Raw genomic sequence first — 17,748 nt, 5'->3', positions numbered from 1 at the left:
CTTCTATGTTTCATGCTTTTCTTGAAAAACTTTTACTAATGTGCTTCACAGACATCAATGTAATATGTAAAGTAAAATGTTATGTAACATGCTAACATGCTCACAATGTCAATGCTCGAACACAGCTATGTAATATGTAACTGGGTGGAGACCTACATCAGTGTGACGGAGAACAACCTGTTGTCCACTTCCATATTTTGAGGTTTTATTTTTGTTGGCTCCATGTTTGTTGTGTTACCTCACCCTTATCCACTTCGCTGCATTGATTTTAAAGTATTCTGCACTGCCTCAGGGCCAATTCCATTTCATTCCTGAAGTGAAATGACCGGCACATATTTTTAGTAATAACCCAATAAAATATCACCAAAAACACATCTCAAAGTGTGTACCAACTGTACAGCCGAGATGCAGACCAGTAGCCGATTTTATTGGTCCTAGAGGTAATAACTGTGAAAGTGATATTGTAATGAAGGCAGAGGCTGCCTGAGGGACTTGATGGTTCATGGCTTACAGTATTTCATAGTGGTAATAATAAAGTTGAGTGGAATGAAGAAAGGGCAGAGGGAAGAACCTGCTCCTTGCTCTCATTATTCTTCTGTGCTCTCCTCTCCGGATTATTATTCACAATCCATCCTTCCTTTCTTCTCCCCCTGTCCGTCGGCCACTTCTTAACCTCTCCCTAATCAGAAAACTGCTGTTAACAATCCCCCCTACTGTTTGCCTCTCCTTCTTCATTCCCTTTATTGCATATTGTTATTATAATCCCTCTTTCTTTCACTGCCAGTCTCTTAAGGCTTCAGTACACTCCAAATAAAATCAAAGGCAGTTGAACTGCTGTCAAATGTTGGAATATTCAATGTGCCTCCTGGTCTGTTCTTTTAATGACACCCACGTCAGATGGAGGGGATTCAGCAAGTGTAGCCTCAAACTGGTTTATCTTATAAAGAAGGGAAGAGAAAATTGAAAGAAAAACACATTACCAACTTCTTGGAGGAAATTAGGTAAATGTAAATGTGTCAGATTCAATAAACAAATATTTGGCTTGGATCAAATCTGAACACAGTTCTTTGTTTTAGTCACGCTTTTCAGTACAAACACGTACATTCTCATGTTTTGTCACTGTGTACAGGGGACTTGCAATATATTTATCTATGTTCTCTGCAGTTTCCCTCCATCTCTCTCACCTCAGCATCCAATTTTAATTCAGCATTATCACTCTGACGCCACTCCCTCCTCACCTCCCCCTCTCACCCTCTCCCCCACATAACACCACCTCTTCTTTTCTCAGCTCCCACTCTCATTCTTCAGTGATAGCCTCCCTCTTTCACTGCACAGCTCCTTCTACCATTCCTCCTTCTCTCCATTCATCTCTTCCTAGGTTGCTCTCCCCCTCATTCTCCCAACTTTCTCTCCCCTTCTCACACTCAGTGTCTCTGTCTCTTCTCCCTGGTGTCAGCTGCTAGCTGCAATATCATGTGAGCAGAGTGTCAAGTGCTTCCAACAGAGCAGGCCGGCTATGTTTAGTCCTGCTGACAGACAGACAGACAGACAGACAGACAGACACACAAACAAGCACACGTCTTCCACACAAACATTCCTGTGCATTCCTGTTTGAAAAGTAGTCATTTTTAAGATTTATTTAAAGGAGTGAGAGGATGGACACCGCTATCATACCTGCGCACTAAATCTGAAGCTACCACCTTCAGCCGGTTAGCTTAGCTTAGCACAAAGACTGGAGACAGAGGGAAACAGCTAACCTGATTCTGTCCAAAGATAACAAAATCCACCTACCAGCACCTCCAAAGATCACAGATTAACATGTTACATCTTGTTTATTTAATCCAAACATTAGTAAGATTTAGAGGTGCTGGTAGCTGATTTTACAGATCCAGGCTAGCTGTTTCCTCCTGTTTCTAGTCTTTGTGCTCAGCTAAGCTAACTGGGTCCTCGCCCTAGCTACATACTTATCAAGAGTAATATCAGTCTCCTCATGTATCTCTTACCAAAAAAGGCCAAATATCAAACTATTTGTTTTTGGTGGAATGCCGTATCTCAAAGGAAAAATGACAGTATACTGTGAGTAATGAGGGGAGGGTTACGTGGAGCTGCCTGGAGTCCACCTCTTCCTGACAAGAATACAGTAAGCACACACATTCATAAACACTAAGGGGTGACAAACAGGTCCCTTCAGATCTGTACTCAGTCTATCCTGCCATTAAAGCTGAGGGTCTTGAAATAAAAACTGCGAGTTGTGCAAGGACTACATCAGTATTCCAGTGGGGAAGTGGGCTGTTTTAAGAGGCAGTAACTGGTGTGACAGATGATTAGGCAGAAGGGCTGAGGTCAGTTATCTTGCAATTTACATCATTTAGGGAGTGATTCGTCAGGAGAACTGTTCTAGCTGGGTGGTTTTCACTAATAGTGAAATCATAAAGAATGAGAGGTCTGTGATTATGAGTCAGTCCCTTAGAGTTCAAAATGACATTTTGGAGTTTGCTGAATTTAAGTGAAGTCAAATCTTATTTGTGTAGGCCAATATCACAAATCACAAGTCTGACCCAAGGGGAACTGAGTGCAGTAGTAGTTGTGTAGCACAAGAAGACAACCTGCTGGGAAAACAAATGAGCCAATAGCAGATACATGACTGACGTACAGTGACACAGTTCAGTGATATGGTGATCTTCATTTAAAGTGGGTAAAAGAGGCCACCATGCATGCAACACAAATTAACTACGACTGATGTTGTGTGGTGAAAAGATTTGCACTTTCCAGCCAAGTCAAAAACTGCTGCGACTTTGAAAACTGCTGACAAAAATCATTTGTGCATGTCCTGTATGTATTTAAGTATTTGCATAGAGGCTTTCACGTTAGGTTTTATGTTATGTCTACAGTTTTGTTGTTCATTAATTCCTCCAGTGTTTTCAAATTTCATTAATTAAGGTTCTGTTTTTGTGAAAACAGGAACGAGATATGCTGACTTGGCAAGAAAGCAGCAACGCACAGTGAGGGGAGGTGTCTCACCGACAGTGAGGGATCGTGGGAAGTGTAGCTCGCCCAACGTTCATTCTCCAGCTCCTCCATCACCTACAGCATGCAGAGAGAGTGAAGGGGGGTTTATACACATACTGCCAACAGGCACACTCACACACGCACACACAAACTGTACTACACAAACTGGAAATCATGCGTGAAAGGATTTATACACACACACACGCAAACACTCAAAGGGTTGTGTGTCTGACAAAACATACCTGGTTCATGGCGCTCTTTAGCCAGGTATCCACGGCAACCCCCACTTGCCGCAGAAGGTCCAACCGTGCCTCAGCTTTTAACTTTATTGTCTTTGGAGAGAGAGGGGGTTAAGAATGTTAACAACACCAAATATAATACTGAGCTACACACTTTCTCTTGCAGCAGCCTTTAAAAAAGCATCACTGTTTCTATTTTCGCAACTTGGGTCCCATTTTATTGAAATTAGGAACCTGTGAAACCTGTCTTACTGCCCTAATTATGGACACCAGTGGAAGCATTTGGACAGAATAACATAAATAATCATAATTTGCTGAGTAAAATGCTATCATGACAGGGAGGAATGATGGCCACAACTATGAAATTAAGAAGCTGCATCCATTTTTATTTATATCAGAGCCTAAAAATGTCTCAGTGTGGGGTCAAGAGTAGGAGCAAGCCTCTGAGCGCAGGTATCAACCAGCCTTACTACAAGGAATACAACAGCTGCAGTTAGTTTGGTCTCCAGTTACCAAAGTGCTTCATATTTAGTCACTAGTGGCAAAAAACTAGCCCCTTATACTAGACAGATGAAAAGACACAAATAGCTTTTAGCCATGATGCTCAAACAAAACAGACACAAGTCAATAACAATATAATGTGCTATTAGCAAACATCACTATATACAGTAAGCACCCAGGTGGGAGCCATTTCTCAAATATAATGGGATTTTGAATCGATGCAGGGAGAAGGACCTCAAGTGAACCTGTATAACAGAGCAAACAGTATAATGAAAAATGGTGTCTATATTTGATAGACCTCTCGCTATGCACAGTGTCATGTTTTAAATTACTTAATTGGAAGCTCATAGCCATCTTTACTTCAAATCTTCACTGGAAAAAGTTAACTTTTTGGGTCTTTTAGTTGTATTAGATCACATGCAGCAGAGTTCAGTCACATAGTGAGAATGTGAACTGGATCTGCACCCCAAAACGTGCTGAATCTGTGTCAAGGAGTCTTATAAATCATCAGAACTTGCTGTACTTTGTTTTAATGAGCTGTGAACACTGGGCATGTGCGGTGCTCTTTCCTAATGAGAAAATATGATGATGCTATAACCACCAGTAGGGAAAACCCCTGAGATTCAATCCGTTTAATCTGTCTCCCCTCCTCAGCGCTGTTTCATCTCTGATCCTTTCTGTTTTTTCCTGCTGTTTCTCACCGATTTCATCAATTTCCTTTTTCATTATCCTCTACTCTCCTTTCTCAATGCTGACAGAGCAGCTTGATAGCTGATAGCTCCCTCCCATAGAGACAAGCAGTCAGACAGGCAGACACACTGTCAAGACAGACTTCCCCGCTTTGATCAATAAAGACCTGAGCCCCTTGAGTGCCTCCATTTCTTTCCTTTTTGTTAGCAGCACTCAACGAATGCGAAAGGAAAGCACCAGCCTTTGCTGCTGCTGCTGCTGCTGCTGCTGGACCATAGACATACCAGACTAAAGAGGAGAAAAGTTAAAGCAGTCAGTGGCTCAGTGAACAGAATAATCAGCCAGCAGTGTGAGTACAGATCACTGTATGACCCCAGACAGTCCGGCTGGGCAGCTCTAATCAATAAAGCAGACAGACAGGTAGACAGAAAAAACAGATGGAGAGGTAGACAGGCAGAGAGATAATGCAGGCAGAAAACTTCGAAATTCTGAAATATGGGACCAGGTTTATCTATACAGTCTCCTATGGTAGCAGACGGAAAACATGAAGAATTCTGCTGCAGAAGATAAGATAAGAAGCTACATCCAGTGTGTGCGAGACATTAAAGAGGCACTTGGATCAAATTGGATGATCATGACCAGTACGTATAGAATTATCTAACATTAATATGCACCATCATCTGATTGGTCTGGGCACAATATGAGCACTGTAAATATGCAACATATTTACCAAAGGTATTAATATGTCAATACAAAACTGTGCCTAGAATATGAGTAGAAACTTCCAATCAATTTTCCAATACTTATTAGTTTGTTTGCTGGGAGCACAGTCTTGTCTCTGTCTGAAGGATTTTGACGTCATGTATTAATGAGGCCAACTTGTCTGGTGGAGGCAGTTTGAGAGCAGCCTTTAACGGCTCATTAGTATGGAGAAGGCCACTCGCCTAAACTGCTCTCACTCACTCATCCTCTGAGAACTCCTTAGAAAGAGGAAAAAAAGCAGAGACGAGGCCAATAATCAGCTAATATCACTGTGGGGAAAGTCAGATACTGTCAGTCTTACTGCTGTATGTGAAAACATGCTAGGAGAGAAGAAGAGCAAAAACAAGCATCCTTTTTTTGGGATTTCTACTATGTTGAAAGCTTTAACGCGTAGAGTTTTCTGTGAGAAGAATATTCTTTGAGAAAATCTATATCAGATACTATCCACTTCCGACATCACACTCTCCGAGACTAGATAGAGGTTGTTGGAACTTATACTGTTTCAGAAAGTAAGAGTAAAGCTGCTTTTTTCTCACATAGGTTTTATTTCTATTTTTTCCTCTAGGAAATCTGTGTATTCATTCATAACAAGAGCGTTTTTTCTCCTCTTCCTCTCTGAAGTATGTTGTTCTATTAATAAAGACAGCTCCAGTAGAGCGAACAAGTTAGCCTGGGGCACACTGCTATTACATAGAATTTATCTAAGAATATATGATCGGTTTAATTTTCACATGACTTTAATCGCAGCGTGTATCCCTTGATCGTGCTGGTAAATTTTGTTACAGTCATAAATACTGCAGTAATTTCATAGAAAGACTCTCTGGAAAGACTCTAGTTTCAATATCATCAAGCATTCATGCAGAGGCCTTTAAATCAGAGCAGCATTTGTACAGAGCGTAGAATACATAAGTCTGCTCTCTCTCTCTTCAATGTTTATTGATTCCATTCCAACAGACGTGAGAAAAAGAGGATAGCGGTGCGTACTGTTGAACACTGCAGAATAGATTCAAAGGCATTAAACATTCACACTGTTTTCCTTTCAGTTGTGCTGTTCTTTTCCCTTAACCTGTGACAACAAAGCAGCGCATTCAGTGCAACAGGGGAGACATCTGAATCTCATGCATGTGCTACTTTTTTGTTCAAGTCTTCCGTATAACATGTTACAAGAAATGAAATTCCACCTTAATCTTCACCCATAATGATATGAATACTACTCAACCCAACCTACTATTATGTCTAGTTATGGCCATTAAGGCAAAAGCCTCCCTGGATTTTTGATGTATTCTTAAAATAACTACCCCTGGATAAACAGTTTCTAAGGTAAATAAAAAGGGTCTGCAAGCTCTTGAAAGTTTTACAGGATTCAGGGCATTGATACTTATGCTTCCCGTATCGTGTTTCCCATAAAATATACAGATGGAAAACTGTGCGAAACCTGCTGATATTACTCTTACTCCAGCGTGTGTATTAAATCCTGAAGTATATTAAATCTCAAATAAACCTGAAAAGTATCTTTCTCACAGATCTGCCTGCAGACTGACATGCAGTAAACAATGGTCACATTTTTAGCACAGACAGTGCATCGACCCTAAATATTGATTTTGAAGCTCGTTTGGCCGTCAAAGCGTTTAAGATGTCACGAGGAAATTAGACAATTTATGAAAAATCAGTAAATGAGGACAAGTAGCGAAGCCAACTATGCTATCAATCTTTCTTATTGGCTGGTAGCAAACTTCTGTGCTTAAGCTTGCACTTCAGACATGCTGCTTCTGAAACAGTTTTTAGCTGATGGTGATATTGGAGGTGATACCAAAGTGAAACCTGGAGAGAAACACCATGCATTCCTCCACCGAGTATAGATGCCTCAAAAATAGCTTTCAATCGACAAATCCTAAATATAGACCTAGCTGCGTTTTCGCACTAATAAGGTGTTGCAAAGGCTACTGCAAGATGCTTGATAGGACGAAGATCAATTTTTATGTAAAAGGAAAGAATGGCGCAATCATTATCCAGATAATGGTGTAATCACACGTGGATAATGTCTTTTGTACTGCCTTCACTCCCTTTATAACTCTGTGATAAGAGCTCTGTGATGGAGCCATTTGTACCAAATGAGTTCATAAAATATTCATCATCTTACTCGAGGTAATGCTGGCCTAGAAGAGCAAAGAATAGCAGACAGACAGTGTGAGCACAAGAGACTGGAGAAGAGATGGAGGCTGGGGTAGGAAAAAGGTGGAGTGGTCACATGTTTGCACTTTGCAGGGAATAATTATTTTGTGAGATCACAAGCTACTGATAGTGTTGTGGAAATATTCCTGCAGTGTAAGATTGACTGAGACAACAGCATGTTTATCAATGAAAGCAGTAAAATGACAGAAAACATGCTCAACCAATAATTTGCAGAAACAGCTTTGTATATATGGGGGGATATATGGTGAAACAGTGAGCACGAGCACAGTAAGCATGAAATGTTTTTTGACCAAACCTGACAGCAGAGGGTGCCAGATATGTGAAAGCCTGGTAAGAAGGGTAGCATGGAGGCAAAGAGGCAGTGCTAGGAAGAGAATGAGCTCAGCAAAGTGAAGGAAGACAACAAAATTGGAGAGCAGAGATGAAAAGAGCAGCGATAGTGAGAGAACAGAGACAGGATCGAGTTGAGAAGGATGAGAGATGATGCAGCTATCTCATTCAGTGAGTGTGACAGGTTGAATCTTTGAGAATCAATACATAAATGATAGATAACTCTGCAAGTGGAACGGCTGAGAGGTGTAGAAGTGTGTGTGTGTGTGTGTGTGAACACAAGATAATAAAGAGGAAGAGGCAGATTATGTGATGACAGAGCAAAACAAGTGAGAAATCCAAGAAAAAAAATGGAAATCATGTTATTATATAGCTGGTCCTGCTGTCACACCTGTATGCTGCCAGACACACACAAACAAGTGTATTTAAACCTCTACCACTGAACAGAATGTGGCAAAACCATATACAGAGGGGCATCATTGGACTTTGTCAATAAGAAAGGCTAAAAAACTTGAATGATCTCCTGATATAAGAAAGGGGCATCGATCAATGCTGGGCTGTGTTAGTTAATTATACCCTGCTGTGTCGGCTGAGCAGATGAGCGGACTGAATGCCAATTGCCAGTGTTTGCATTTAAAATATTTACCAAATAATTAGCCACTCAGCCCAAACACTAGGCAGAGGAAATAATGGGACAGGGATGAATTTTATGTTGCCACTGAAACAGAGGGATTGTTGACTAGACTGATGCTGCATTGATGTAACAGCAGGAAGGGAGTCTACAATATGAAACATTTACTTTAAATTTAGCAGTGTGTACTTAAGGGGAAAACAAATATTTGCCATTCGTTACAAAGACACAGCTCTTATTCTTATGAACACACTTTTCTCTGTTTGTAGTGACAAATATACATATAGCCAAGTTAATTTAAGAATCTTTCATCTCTTTCATGTCAGAAGAGAGGAAACATCTATCCATCTGTGACCCAACTGTATTAGAGGCTGGAGCCTAGCCTTTAGGGAGAACACCTAAACTTCACAGAAAGGGTTGAGTTTAAATGCTGAGGCAACTATGCTAACGAAACATATGTTATTTCTTATCCTCTGTAAAATAGCGTTGTGATCAAAAATGAATGTGCACTGACCTCAGCTTTGCGCATGTTTTCTTTGGTGTCTTCTATCTTGATCTCTAGGTCTAGTCTGCCTTGCTCCGTGGGGGGCAAACCATGGCTCTCACACTCCTCCAGACACTAAAAACAACACACACAAACACTTAACTGGGTTAGAAATAGAGTTTCTGTGTTTTGGGTATATGTGCCAAATGTCGGTATGTGTGCATCTTACTCTCTTGTAATGTATGATGTTCTTGTGTTCTCTGGCCACTCTGGTTGCCCATTTCCTGGCCTCCTTGTTCAGACTGTGCTCCTCCGTCGTCCCCGTCTCCGACTCCAGCTGACGACTCTAATGAAGGCAAACACACATACAAGCATACATACCAGACAGGCATGGGTAAACACATACGTTGTCCCAGACCAACACACACACCAGCATGGCAAACACACATATACACAAGTGCAGACATTAAGTACACTGTTGGTGGTTATGGCACGAGGTGTGTGATATGCAGAAGCTGTTAAGCTAAAAAAAAGTGTGAGAAAAAGATTGTCTCCTTCTCACATAATTAATACAGTGTGTGATGCAAAGCTCTATTGTTATCCTCTTGGAATGATAGAAGTGCTATCAAAACCACATGTGAAAGAGCGCGAGTGTGTGAGAATGTTGTTTTTTCATATAAAAGCACATATGTGTGCCTGTCGAAGAATCTGCATGGCAATAAAACATTCAACATCAATTAGAACCATGTGGCAATTTTTCTTCAGAGACTAATGTATTAAATGTGTCTCTACGTTCCAAATTTACATACCTAGTCACTAATCCACCAATGACAGAAGCAGCAAACATTATGTCTTAAAGGTCCAGTGTGCAGGATTTAGTGTGTCTAGTGGTGAGGTTGCAGACTGCAACATACTGAATTCACCTCCACTCGCCCTCCCTCTGCAAGCGTGCAGGAGAATGGTGGTCGTGAAACTCACGAAAAACACAAAAGGCCCTTTTTAGAGCTAGTGTTTGGTTTGTCGATGAAACATGGTGAACATGGCAGAGGACCTGCTCCCTCTGTAGATACAAAGAGCTCATTCTGATGAAATGAAAACACAGCTATTCTTATTTTCATGTGATTGTTCACTTGTGAAAACACACTTATGAATATTATATTCCATTTCTGCCAACTGGTCCCCCGAAATCCTGCACACTGGCCCTTTAATGATTTTTGGAAAAGGGTGATGTCACGTACTTCTGTGCACCGATCAGAACAATTGAATCAAAATATGAAGACAGTTAGTGGGCTGTTTGGTCACTGTCAATTAAATACTGACCAAACCACATCTACACAGTCTTGATGAAGTAGGGTAACTGAGTTTTTGAGTGTAGCATTACCAATAAACAACACCTAAAAGGATTTTTTAACTTTATTGTCTGTAATTATGAAGGAAATATGTGTTACTTTGGTCCAAAAAGTGGCACTGTAGATGAGTCTTCTAATTTTCTGAATGCAGCAATAAGCACACAACACAAAAAGCTAATTTCTATGCTACTAATCAACTTCATATCATTAGCTGTTTTACATGAAAAACTAAGCTAAAAGCAGGAAGATGCCCTTTCTAGCTTTTCATTTCACAATATGTATATTGTACATATCATACATCTATACACCTAATTTAAAAACAAAATGTTATCTGTACATTTGCTGGTTTTTGCTTTTGCTCCTTCATTAAAATTGACTTCTCAAACGTTCCGTTTTTAGATACCTGCTAAAGTCTTTATCTATTCGTGTTTACGAATGTGACTCAGATTTGATTTGTGTAACTATAAATATTGAATACACAGTGAACCTTCACCCTGTGTTACCTATCGATGCCATGTCCTCCTTCTGATTTATCCGACTGAGATCAATGCAGAATCTAAACTTCTATGTGTTCCTAACAATTACATAGTGGTCATACATTCTTTGGCATATCATTGGCCTATACTGTTAAAATAAGCAAAAATGTGAAGCATGACATCTATTCTGCGTATAGACAGGAAAAATTGCCACTTCCCACAAAAACAAAATGAGCCGCAGGACATACATACACTAAGTGTCACTGATGTGTGTTCACAGACCTGAGAGGCTGATGTTTCCATAATCAGATAATAAAAGTGTGTTACCCATACTAAAGCACACAATATTTTTAATTGCAAGTTTCCATGCACATCATATCTATTAATTATGTGCTGCTTCAGTAACGAGAGGGCATAAATCTGACTTAGTATAGGTGTGAAACGAAGAGTATTACATGGGAGATTTACAGCTTAATTACATTCAGGCGAGGGAGTATGGCAGGGAGTGAAGGCAGGGAGGCAGAAAACTAGACTTGAACAATGGCTTTAAAGTGGCATGTTGTGAGGGAGCTAAGCTAATTTGATAGTTAACAGAGAAAATAAACTTTGCTTCAGGTGGCCTATCAGTGCCTACGTGCTGCAGAGAAAATGTGGCTGCTGACATGCAAAATACTTTGACTCCTTGCATGTGAACTTTCAGTGATGCTGTTTTGATTCCTCATTCTCCATAAATGTTTTATTTATACCTTGAAAGCATACTGGTTAGCCCCTAAAAGAAATCAGGGAGAGCCTGAAAATGTAGTTTGAGTCAAAGTGAAAAAGCAGATAGGCTAGTGTATGTGTAACCAATATTGGCCACAGTGCAGTACAATACAAAATGATTATTTTTTTCTTTTTTTCTATTTTTTCAATTATCACGATGTGGTGAGGACCTTTAACAAACATGACCTATGTTAATCAGATTGCATTCTAAGTGTGTTAAAGTGCCAATGACAATGATAAACCATTAGCAGCTGTTATAAATGTGATAACAGGCAAACTTATGGCTAGTCAGGCTCCCAGCTATGCCACTGTCATAATAACAGCAATTTAGATTGCTGTATGGAATAACTGTGTCATTCTAAAACCACAGGGATGAAGGGGTGAGAATGAACTGCATCGATGTGTAGTTAGTCGGTGTGGATAGGAAGAACAGATTATACTGGTGGTAAAGTGTTTATTCAAAATCTGATTTTCTAATTTTCATTAGTTTAAGACACATGTCAAGTAATCGCAGCATCTCTGGCTCGATTCCAGGTGACGGCTGTTGTTCTTTGTCTTCCACTCACTGTAAACATTTGTTAGTCTTTCCTGCCACATAAGTACAAGGGAAAAAAGCTAAAAAAGGTTCCAAATTGAATGATGCTTTTCTAACAATAACAACATACTACTGTCTCTTCTAATGGACGTTGGCATCATTTCACACAAGCCATCAGATCCCATTGTTTTCTAAAAAAGGATCCCTCTGCACAGCTTGCAGAAACATACGGCTGTCTTGACTAATATAAAACAACACGTTGAACAGCACCTGTACCACACTTAAGTCGAGGCAGCAGCATTTTTGTGCTAGCTGTTTTACTGAATTTTAAAAGCAGTGGGAGTCCAGGACTCCAAGTTGTCTTGCAGCAGAACAAACAGCAGTGCTTTCTGACTGTGACAAATGTATTGTTATGATTAGACATATAATGTGCATTAATGGAAAAAGAAAAACATATTAAAGGTGTTATCATAATAAACCAAGAGGAACAACATGTGTACAGGTACAGAGCTGCCTGTAAACCACAATAGAAGGACTTCCCACTTAATCCAATTTAGTTTTAATCGTAGGTTTAGTGTTATTTAACGTTCAGTACTTGCACAGCCAAAATTATATGTTTTAAGTTGCTGCTTACAGATGAAGACACCTAAAAGAATAAACTTCCTTGCTATTTGGACACAATTTACAATACTAACACTTTCACTTATTCACATAGAGCATGTAACTTGATTTTGGTGTGGTGGTTTGGTAAGGGTGAGCTCACACAGGATCTAACAAAGAAAAGATACACACACAAACAACAAAAAGAAAAACAAAACAAGTACAGAGCTGGTCAGTCTGCCTGCAGTGCCCATATTTTGAAGCCATGACACTACTAATGTGCAAATGAACATCACACACACCAAACATTTGGCTCATTTATCGACAGGAGGGCGATGACAGCGTAGTGTTATCTCAACAGATGATGCAACAGCAACAAGGTTACGTTATCCAACAAGTCATTTGGTGCTGGGACTGCATTGCTCACCAACACATGGTGGTGTGATTGCATTACAGTGCCGTGAAGCCACTGTCATAAGGGTGGTATTTAGTAAACCAGCAAAAGTTTGTTTAATTCTCATGGAGCAAATAGACAGAGCAGGGTATAAAAGCTCCTATAGCAATAATACTGTAACAAAGTTGCAGCTAGCTTTAATAGATACACTTCCTGCCCCTAGCAGTGGCTAGGCAACTCATTGGTATTAGCGATGTCAACGGTTAATCTGCAATCAGTTAACCACCAACAATATTTTTGACTGGTTATGTATGACAGTGTGTGGATTAATTTCCATACACACACTGTGTGATTCGTGTCAGTCCAAGGCAATCACCCAGTTGGTGTGCCGAATGATTGAAACAGATATGCAGCCAATTAGTCTGGTAGACGGCAAGATCAAGTATTTTATTTCCATCGAGAGCACTAAAGGTCAAGCTAGCCAGGAAAGACAATCTAGCTCTGAATTAAAGGTTTATTTTGACCAAACCAGAGATGGTGGTGATTTTTGGAAGACTGTAAGGATGAACCAAGAAGGTTTTGGTGAGTTTTACTTACTTACTCTTACTTACTCTTACTCTAACAAAAAGGTCTATCTGTATAATGTTGTCAGACACTCAGAATAACAACCCGAGCCTGTCAGTGGCAAAAACAAACACTTTTAATAAACATACGTTAATGCTGTGCAACCCCCCCCCAATGGAATTACATTGCAACCCGCTTCACAGCTGCTGACTGCAGCACTCAAAACCTGTTGTCCCCATTAGTCACTTACACACAAAAACATGGAAAATAGGGTCCATAAACACAGATAATATTTGAGGGAAACCATTAAAATTACTGTTTAGAGGTAAAACTATATGCAGCTCTCATCAATGCATTTCCAAAACGTTGTTGTTTTTTTTCAAACCACATGCCACCTTTGCTAGACTTCTGTCAGCTCCTTCTAGCTAACATATTCCAGTGAGAAACAGCAGGTAGCAGCAGTGTTAAGTGAACTCACACTGCACAGCTGAGCTCTGCAGAGAGTTTATTATTACAAAAAGCACCAAAGTTACTTTTGAGATTGATGCCGTTTAAGGCACAAAACAACTGCATGCAGATCTCCTCATAAGCTGTCAGTCATTCTGGTTTTGTTTTTTATCTCCTATGTGCATCTCACTGGTAACATCACACAGAAACCCATCTATTGTAATGGCTTATTTGACACCAGGTCACAAGACGTGTTGGCTTTAAAAGTTCCTCTTATCAACTCTGAGCTGGGGAAGACTAGTTTAAATTACTATGCACCGTACTGTATTCAACTGCAACACAACCTGTAGTTGATTAGATTCTATTTCAAATAATGTTTTAAATTGTTTGTGCATGTATGTGTGTGTGTGTGCGTGGGTGCGTGTGTAAGTGATTGCTGTTTTGAGCGGATGAATTTTCTCGAGATCTTGTGTATATGTGATTTGTTCTCTCTCGCAAAAGAGATGTTGATGTCAATGAGATTTCCTGAGTAAATAAAGCCAAACAAACTGTCAACTAACTACTTGTCTCACAACGTGTCCAATTAAAACCACTGGGGTAATGGTGGGTAGCTAGGGTAGGGAAGTGTAATAGTCAGTGAAATTATGACTTTATTAGATATAAAGTAAGAAACATGTGAAACAACTGCTGTTCTTCACTCTGGTCTGATTTCTCTGCTGTTGCATAAAAGGAAAGCTCAAGCTACAACTAAGGTCATGACTGCATAAATCGAAACCAGCGATTCAGAGTCTCATGCATATTTGTCATGTTTATTCTTATTTTTTACACCAGCAGTGGTCATGATGTCAGTAATTATAGCCACACCTGTTGACTTATGCTGCAGCATGCAACAGTAATGGTCATGTTACTTTAATGGACAAAGGAACTCTGATAAGTAAAGTTCCTTGTGATTACTTCTACAGTAATAAAGTCATGAAGAAAACTTGCACACATTATTGTCATGGTTATGGACCTGACCACTATTTGCCAAGATGAAAAAAGTTGTCATCTTCGAGCCCTTCTCAGTCTTTCTGTGCACTAAGATCCCCTTTGTCACAAAGCCATTCCATAGAAGCTGGCTAGACATGCTGTAATGGCTGCACAACTTGCTGTTTAGATGGAGGGATTGGTCCATGCTTCTTGCCAGGAAGGATAAGTGAGATTTAAAGGATAGTCTTGTTGACTAGTATTATGACTGTCTGCAGTCACTCAGGGTTAAGTCATGGAACAACGCACTGTCCACCAAAGCCCTTTATACTTATACAGTCTAGTTAGGCAGAGAGTGATATTTTTTTTTTGTATGTCTTGACATTGTGTTGTCATGTCAGTGACCTGGCACAGTTGCTATTTCATTACAGTTATTGGGCCTTGCCTCCTAAATCACTGGTTCTCAAACCCAGGCTGGGCGTGTTGCCCCCCCTGGGGGAGCTCAGAGACACACTGGCTATCATAATGAACTCTTTTCATTTATTTCACTAAAGGTGAACTTGGATCCTTTTTTTTTTTTTGGTCGCTTTGTGGGGTGGGGGGGCGTAAACTTTTTTTGGTTTCTGTAGGGGGGCATCCCAGAAAAAGCTTGAAAACCACTGTCCTAAACCACAGTTATGGACAGTATAACAACCATAGTGTCACAGTCAGAGGTGAGAGTATGCATAACCCTTTTCAGCAATTTTCAATATTACATTTATTTATATTTTTCAATATTAATCTATTTCTTTAAATCTGCTTTATTTGCAGTGTGTTTGATTCTGAGCATCCACCAGACTGATCATGAAGTGGACAAGATGCAAAGCAGTGTGCAAGTATACAACCCGCAGTCATTTTTGTAAGGCAACAGAAAAAGTCAGAGTTAAGCTGCTCTGTAGTCTGCATACATACACAGAGATTCATATATTACCAGTGTCATGCAAAATGCCTCTCATAGTAACAGGTGTTAAGAGCTGAACTGCATTATTAAAAGATTTAAGAAGGCTTTGTTAGGCAATACATGAGCATGTTGAAGTGAATGTCACCGGGACAGACAGATAAATAGACAAGAATGGAGGAGATGATCCATGGTTTGTGTCAGGAATGATGATGGGAATGCTAACAACAGTTAAGACTACCTGTGCCAGGGTCATTCTCATGGCACTGACGGGCGACGGCTCAATGTCCACCAACTGCTGCACCGAGCTCAGAGTCTGGCATACACACAGCAAAGCACCCGTGCACCCACACACCCAAGAGCAGCAGTGCAAGCACACAGACACACAAATACAAGGAGGGGGTTAATGGAAAAAAAGTTTAGGGAAAAGTGTTAGCAAAGGTTGAACAGGATTAGGAAGACACATGGAAGGAAAAGCACATTGTTTTTTAGGGAAATGTTAGAGTACCAGTTAATGTAAAAAAAAAGAAAAAAAGAAAAAAGGAAAAGATCAGAGAAGGAAAGAAAATTCTGCAGAACACAGTGAGAGAGAGAGAGAAAGAGGGAGAGAGAGACAAAGAAGCTGAGAAACAAGAACACAAGATGACACAGACACAAGAGAAAAGGGTAACTGTAGAGGAATTAGGACCAATGTCCACTGGGAGACATCTCTGTTCTAGCCAGCAATACTTAACAAGGCCCCAAAAGGGGTGAGACAGCATGATTCCCACCGCCACCGCCACTGATCGATTTATAAGAATTTCAAATATTTTTAGCATTCAGGAAACACTTGATCTCGCAAAAAAAGTTTAGTTTATGTAAGAGATGAAAAGAGGCTATGACAACAAAGACAAGCTCCCAGTGGACACATTTGGCGTCGAAATGATTAATATTAGAACAGAGCATAGATTCATGCTTCCATCATGCTGTCACCAGACACTAGTTAACTGGACAACTCCATACTAATATAATGAAATCTCCAAAGGCTGGAAACAAAAGAGCCAAAGATCTCTCTAGAGAATAAGAATGATCAGAGCTTTGAATCTCTGATTTCCAGCTTGGCAAGCCTCTCAGCCCCAAATGCATTACCGGGAATCTCTAAAATCACAAGAATAACAGGTACACAAATTCTGTTTAAGTGATTCAGTTGTTTAAGATGAACTAAGGACTGACTTCACAATACAATATTTGAGGGGACAGAAAACGTAAGAGGAGGGAAAGGCCCATATGTGGCAACACAAGGGGCTTATTACTATCTGTTTGTGTTTTAAAGAGACCGGAGGGGAGAGATGGAGTCACTGCACTGCTGTGTAAGCAACAACAAACAACATAAGTTCAACAGCGAAGTAATTGAAGTTCAATAACCTGGAGCAACATATGAATGGACATGAATACCGTGAGTGTGTGTGCAGCTACATGCATCTCACCGTGTCACATTCGCTGGGCTGGAACTGGAAGTCGTGTGCTTTGTGAAACACTGGGTTCTCCTGCATGAACAACTGCTGGTTGAACTCTTGTATTATCTGAGAGTAAGACGGAAAGAGACAGTTACAATCCATGGCCACAGAACACTTGTCAATATTGGAATCCATTGTAACCTCAGTGAAGCCACTCTGACCGGTGAAGGAGAAAACGTCAAACGTTTGTCAGCCACACGTCAAGCCGAAGGTTGGTGAGTATTTCATATTCATACGTAGATTTTGGGTTTGATATTTTGAATATCACTTTAATGGCATCCATGTCAAGCTAGTGAGTTGAGCTACGAGCTTAATTAAGTCCACTTCCTTTGGACAAAGACAGCAAAAAATAATGTCACTCTAGGTAAGCATGAAGTTTTGAA

At 40.2% G+C, this 17,748-nt stretch overlaps 1 protein-coding gene across 1 annotated transcript in view; it reads right to left on the bottom strand.

Moving 5' to 3' along the window:
- The window catches only part of LOC121608890 (F-BAR and double SH3 domains protein 2-like), an 86,641-nt gene that overhangs the window by 10,012 nt on the left and 58,881 nt on the right, over positions 1-17,748 (bottom strand). The window contains exons 10-14 of the mRNA XM_041940311.1: positions 17,336-17,431; positions 9,069-9,185; positions 8,870-8,974; positions 3,252-3,341; positions 3,022-3,084 (exon numbers count right to left, since the gene is read on the bottom strand). Of these exons, the coding sequence (XP_041796245.1) occupies positions 3,022-3,084; positions 3,252-3,341; positions 8,870-8,974; positions 9,069-9,185; positions 17,336-17,431 (471 nt within the window). The remainder of the gene's footprint in view (positions 1-3,021; positions 3,085-3,251; positions 3,342-8,869; positions 8,975-9,068; positions 9,186-17,335; positions 17,432-17,748) is intronic.

Source organism: Chelmon rostratus, chromosome 7 (genome assembly GCF_017976325.1).
Source record: "Chelmon rostratus isolate fCheRos1 chromosome 7, fCheRos1.pri, whole genome shotgun sequence".
Taxonomy (NCBI): Eukaryota; Metazoa; Chordata; class Actinopteri; order Chaetodontiformes; family Chaetodontidae; genus Chelmon; species Chelmon rostratus.
This window is presented reverse-complemented; position numbering and strand designations above follow the sequence as displayed.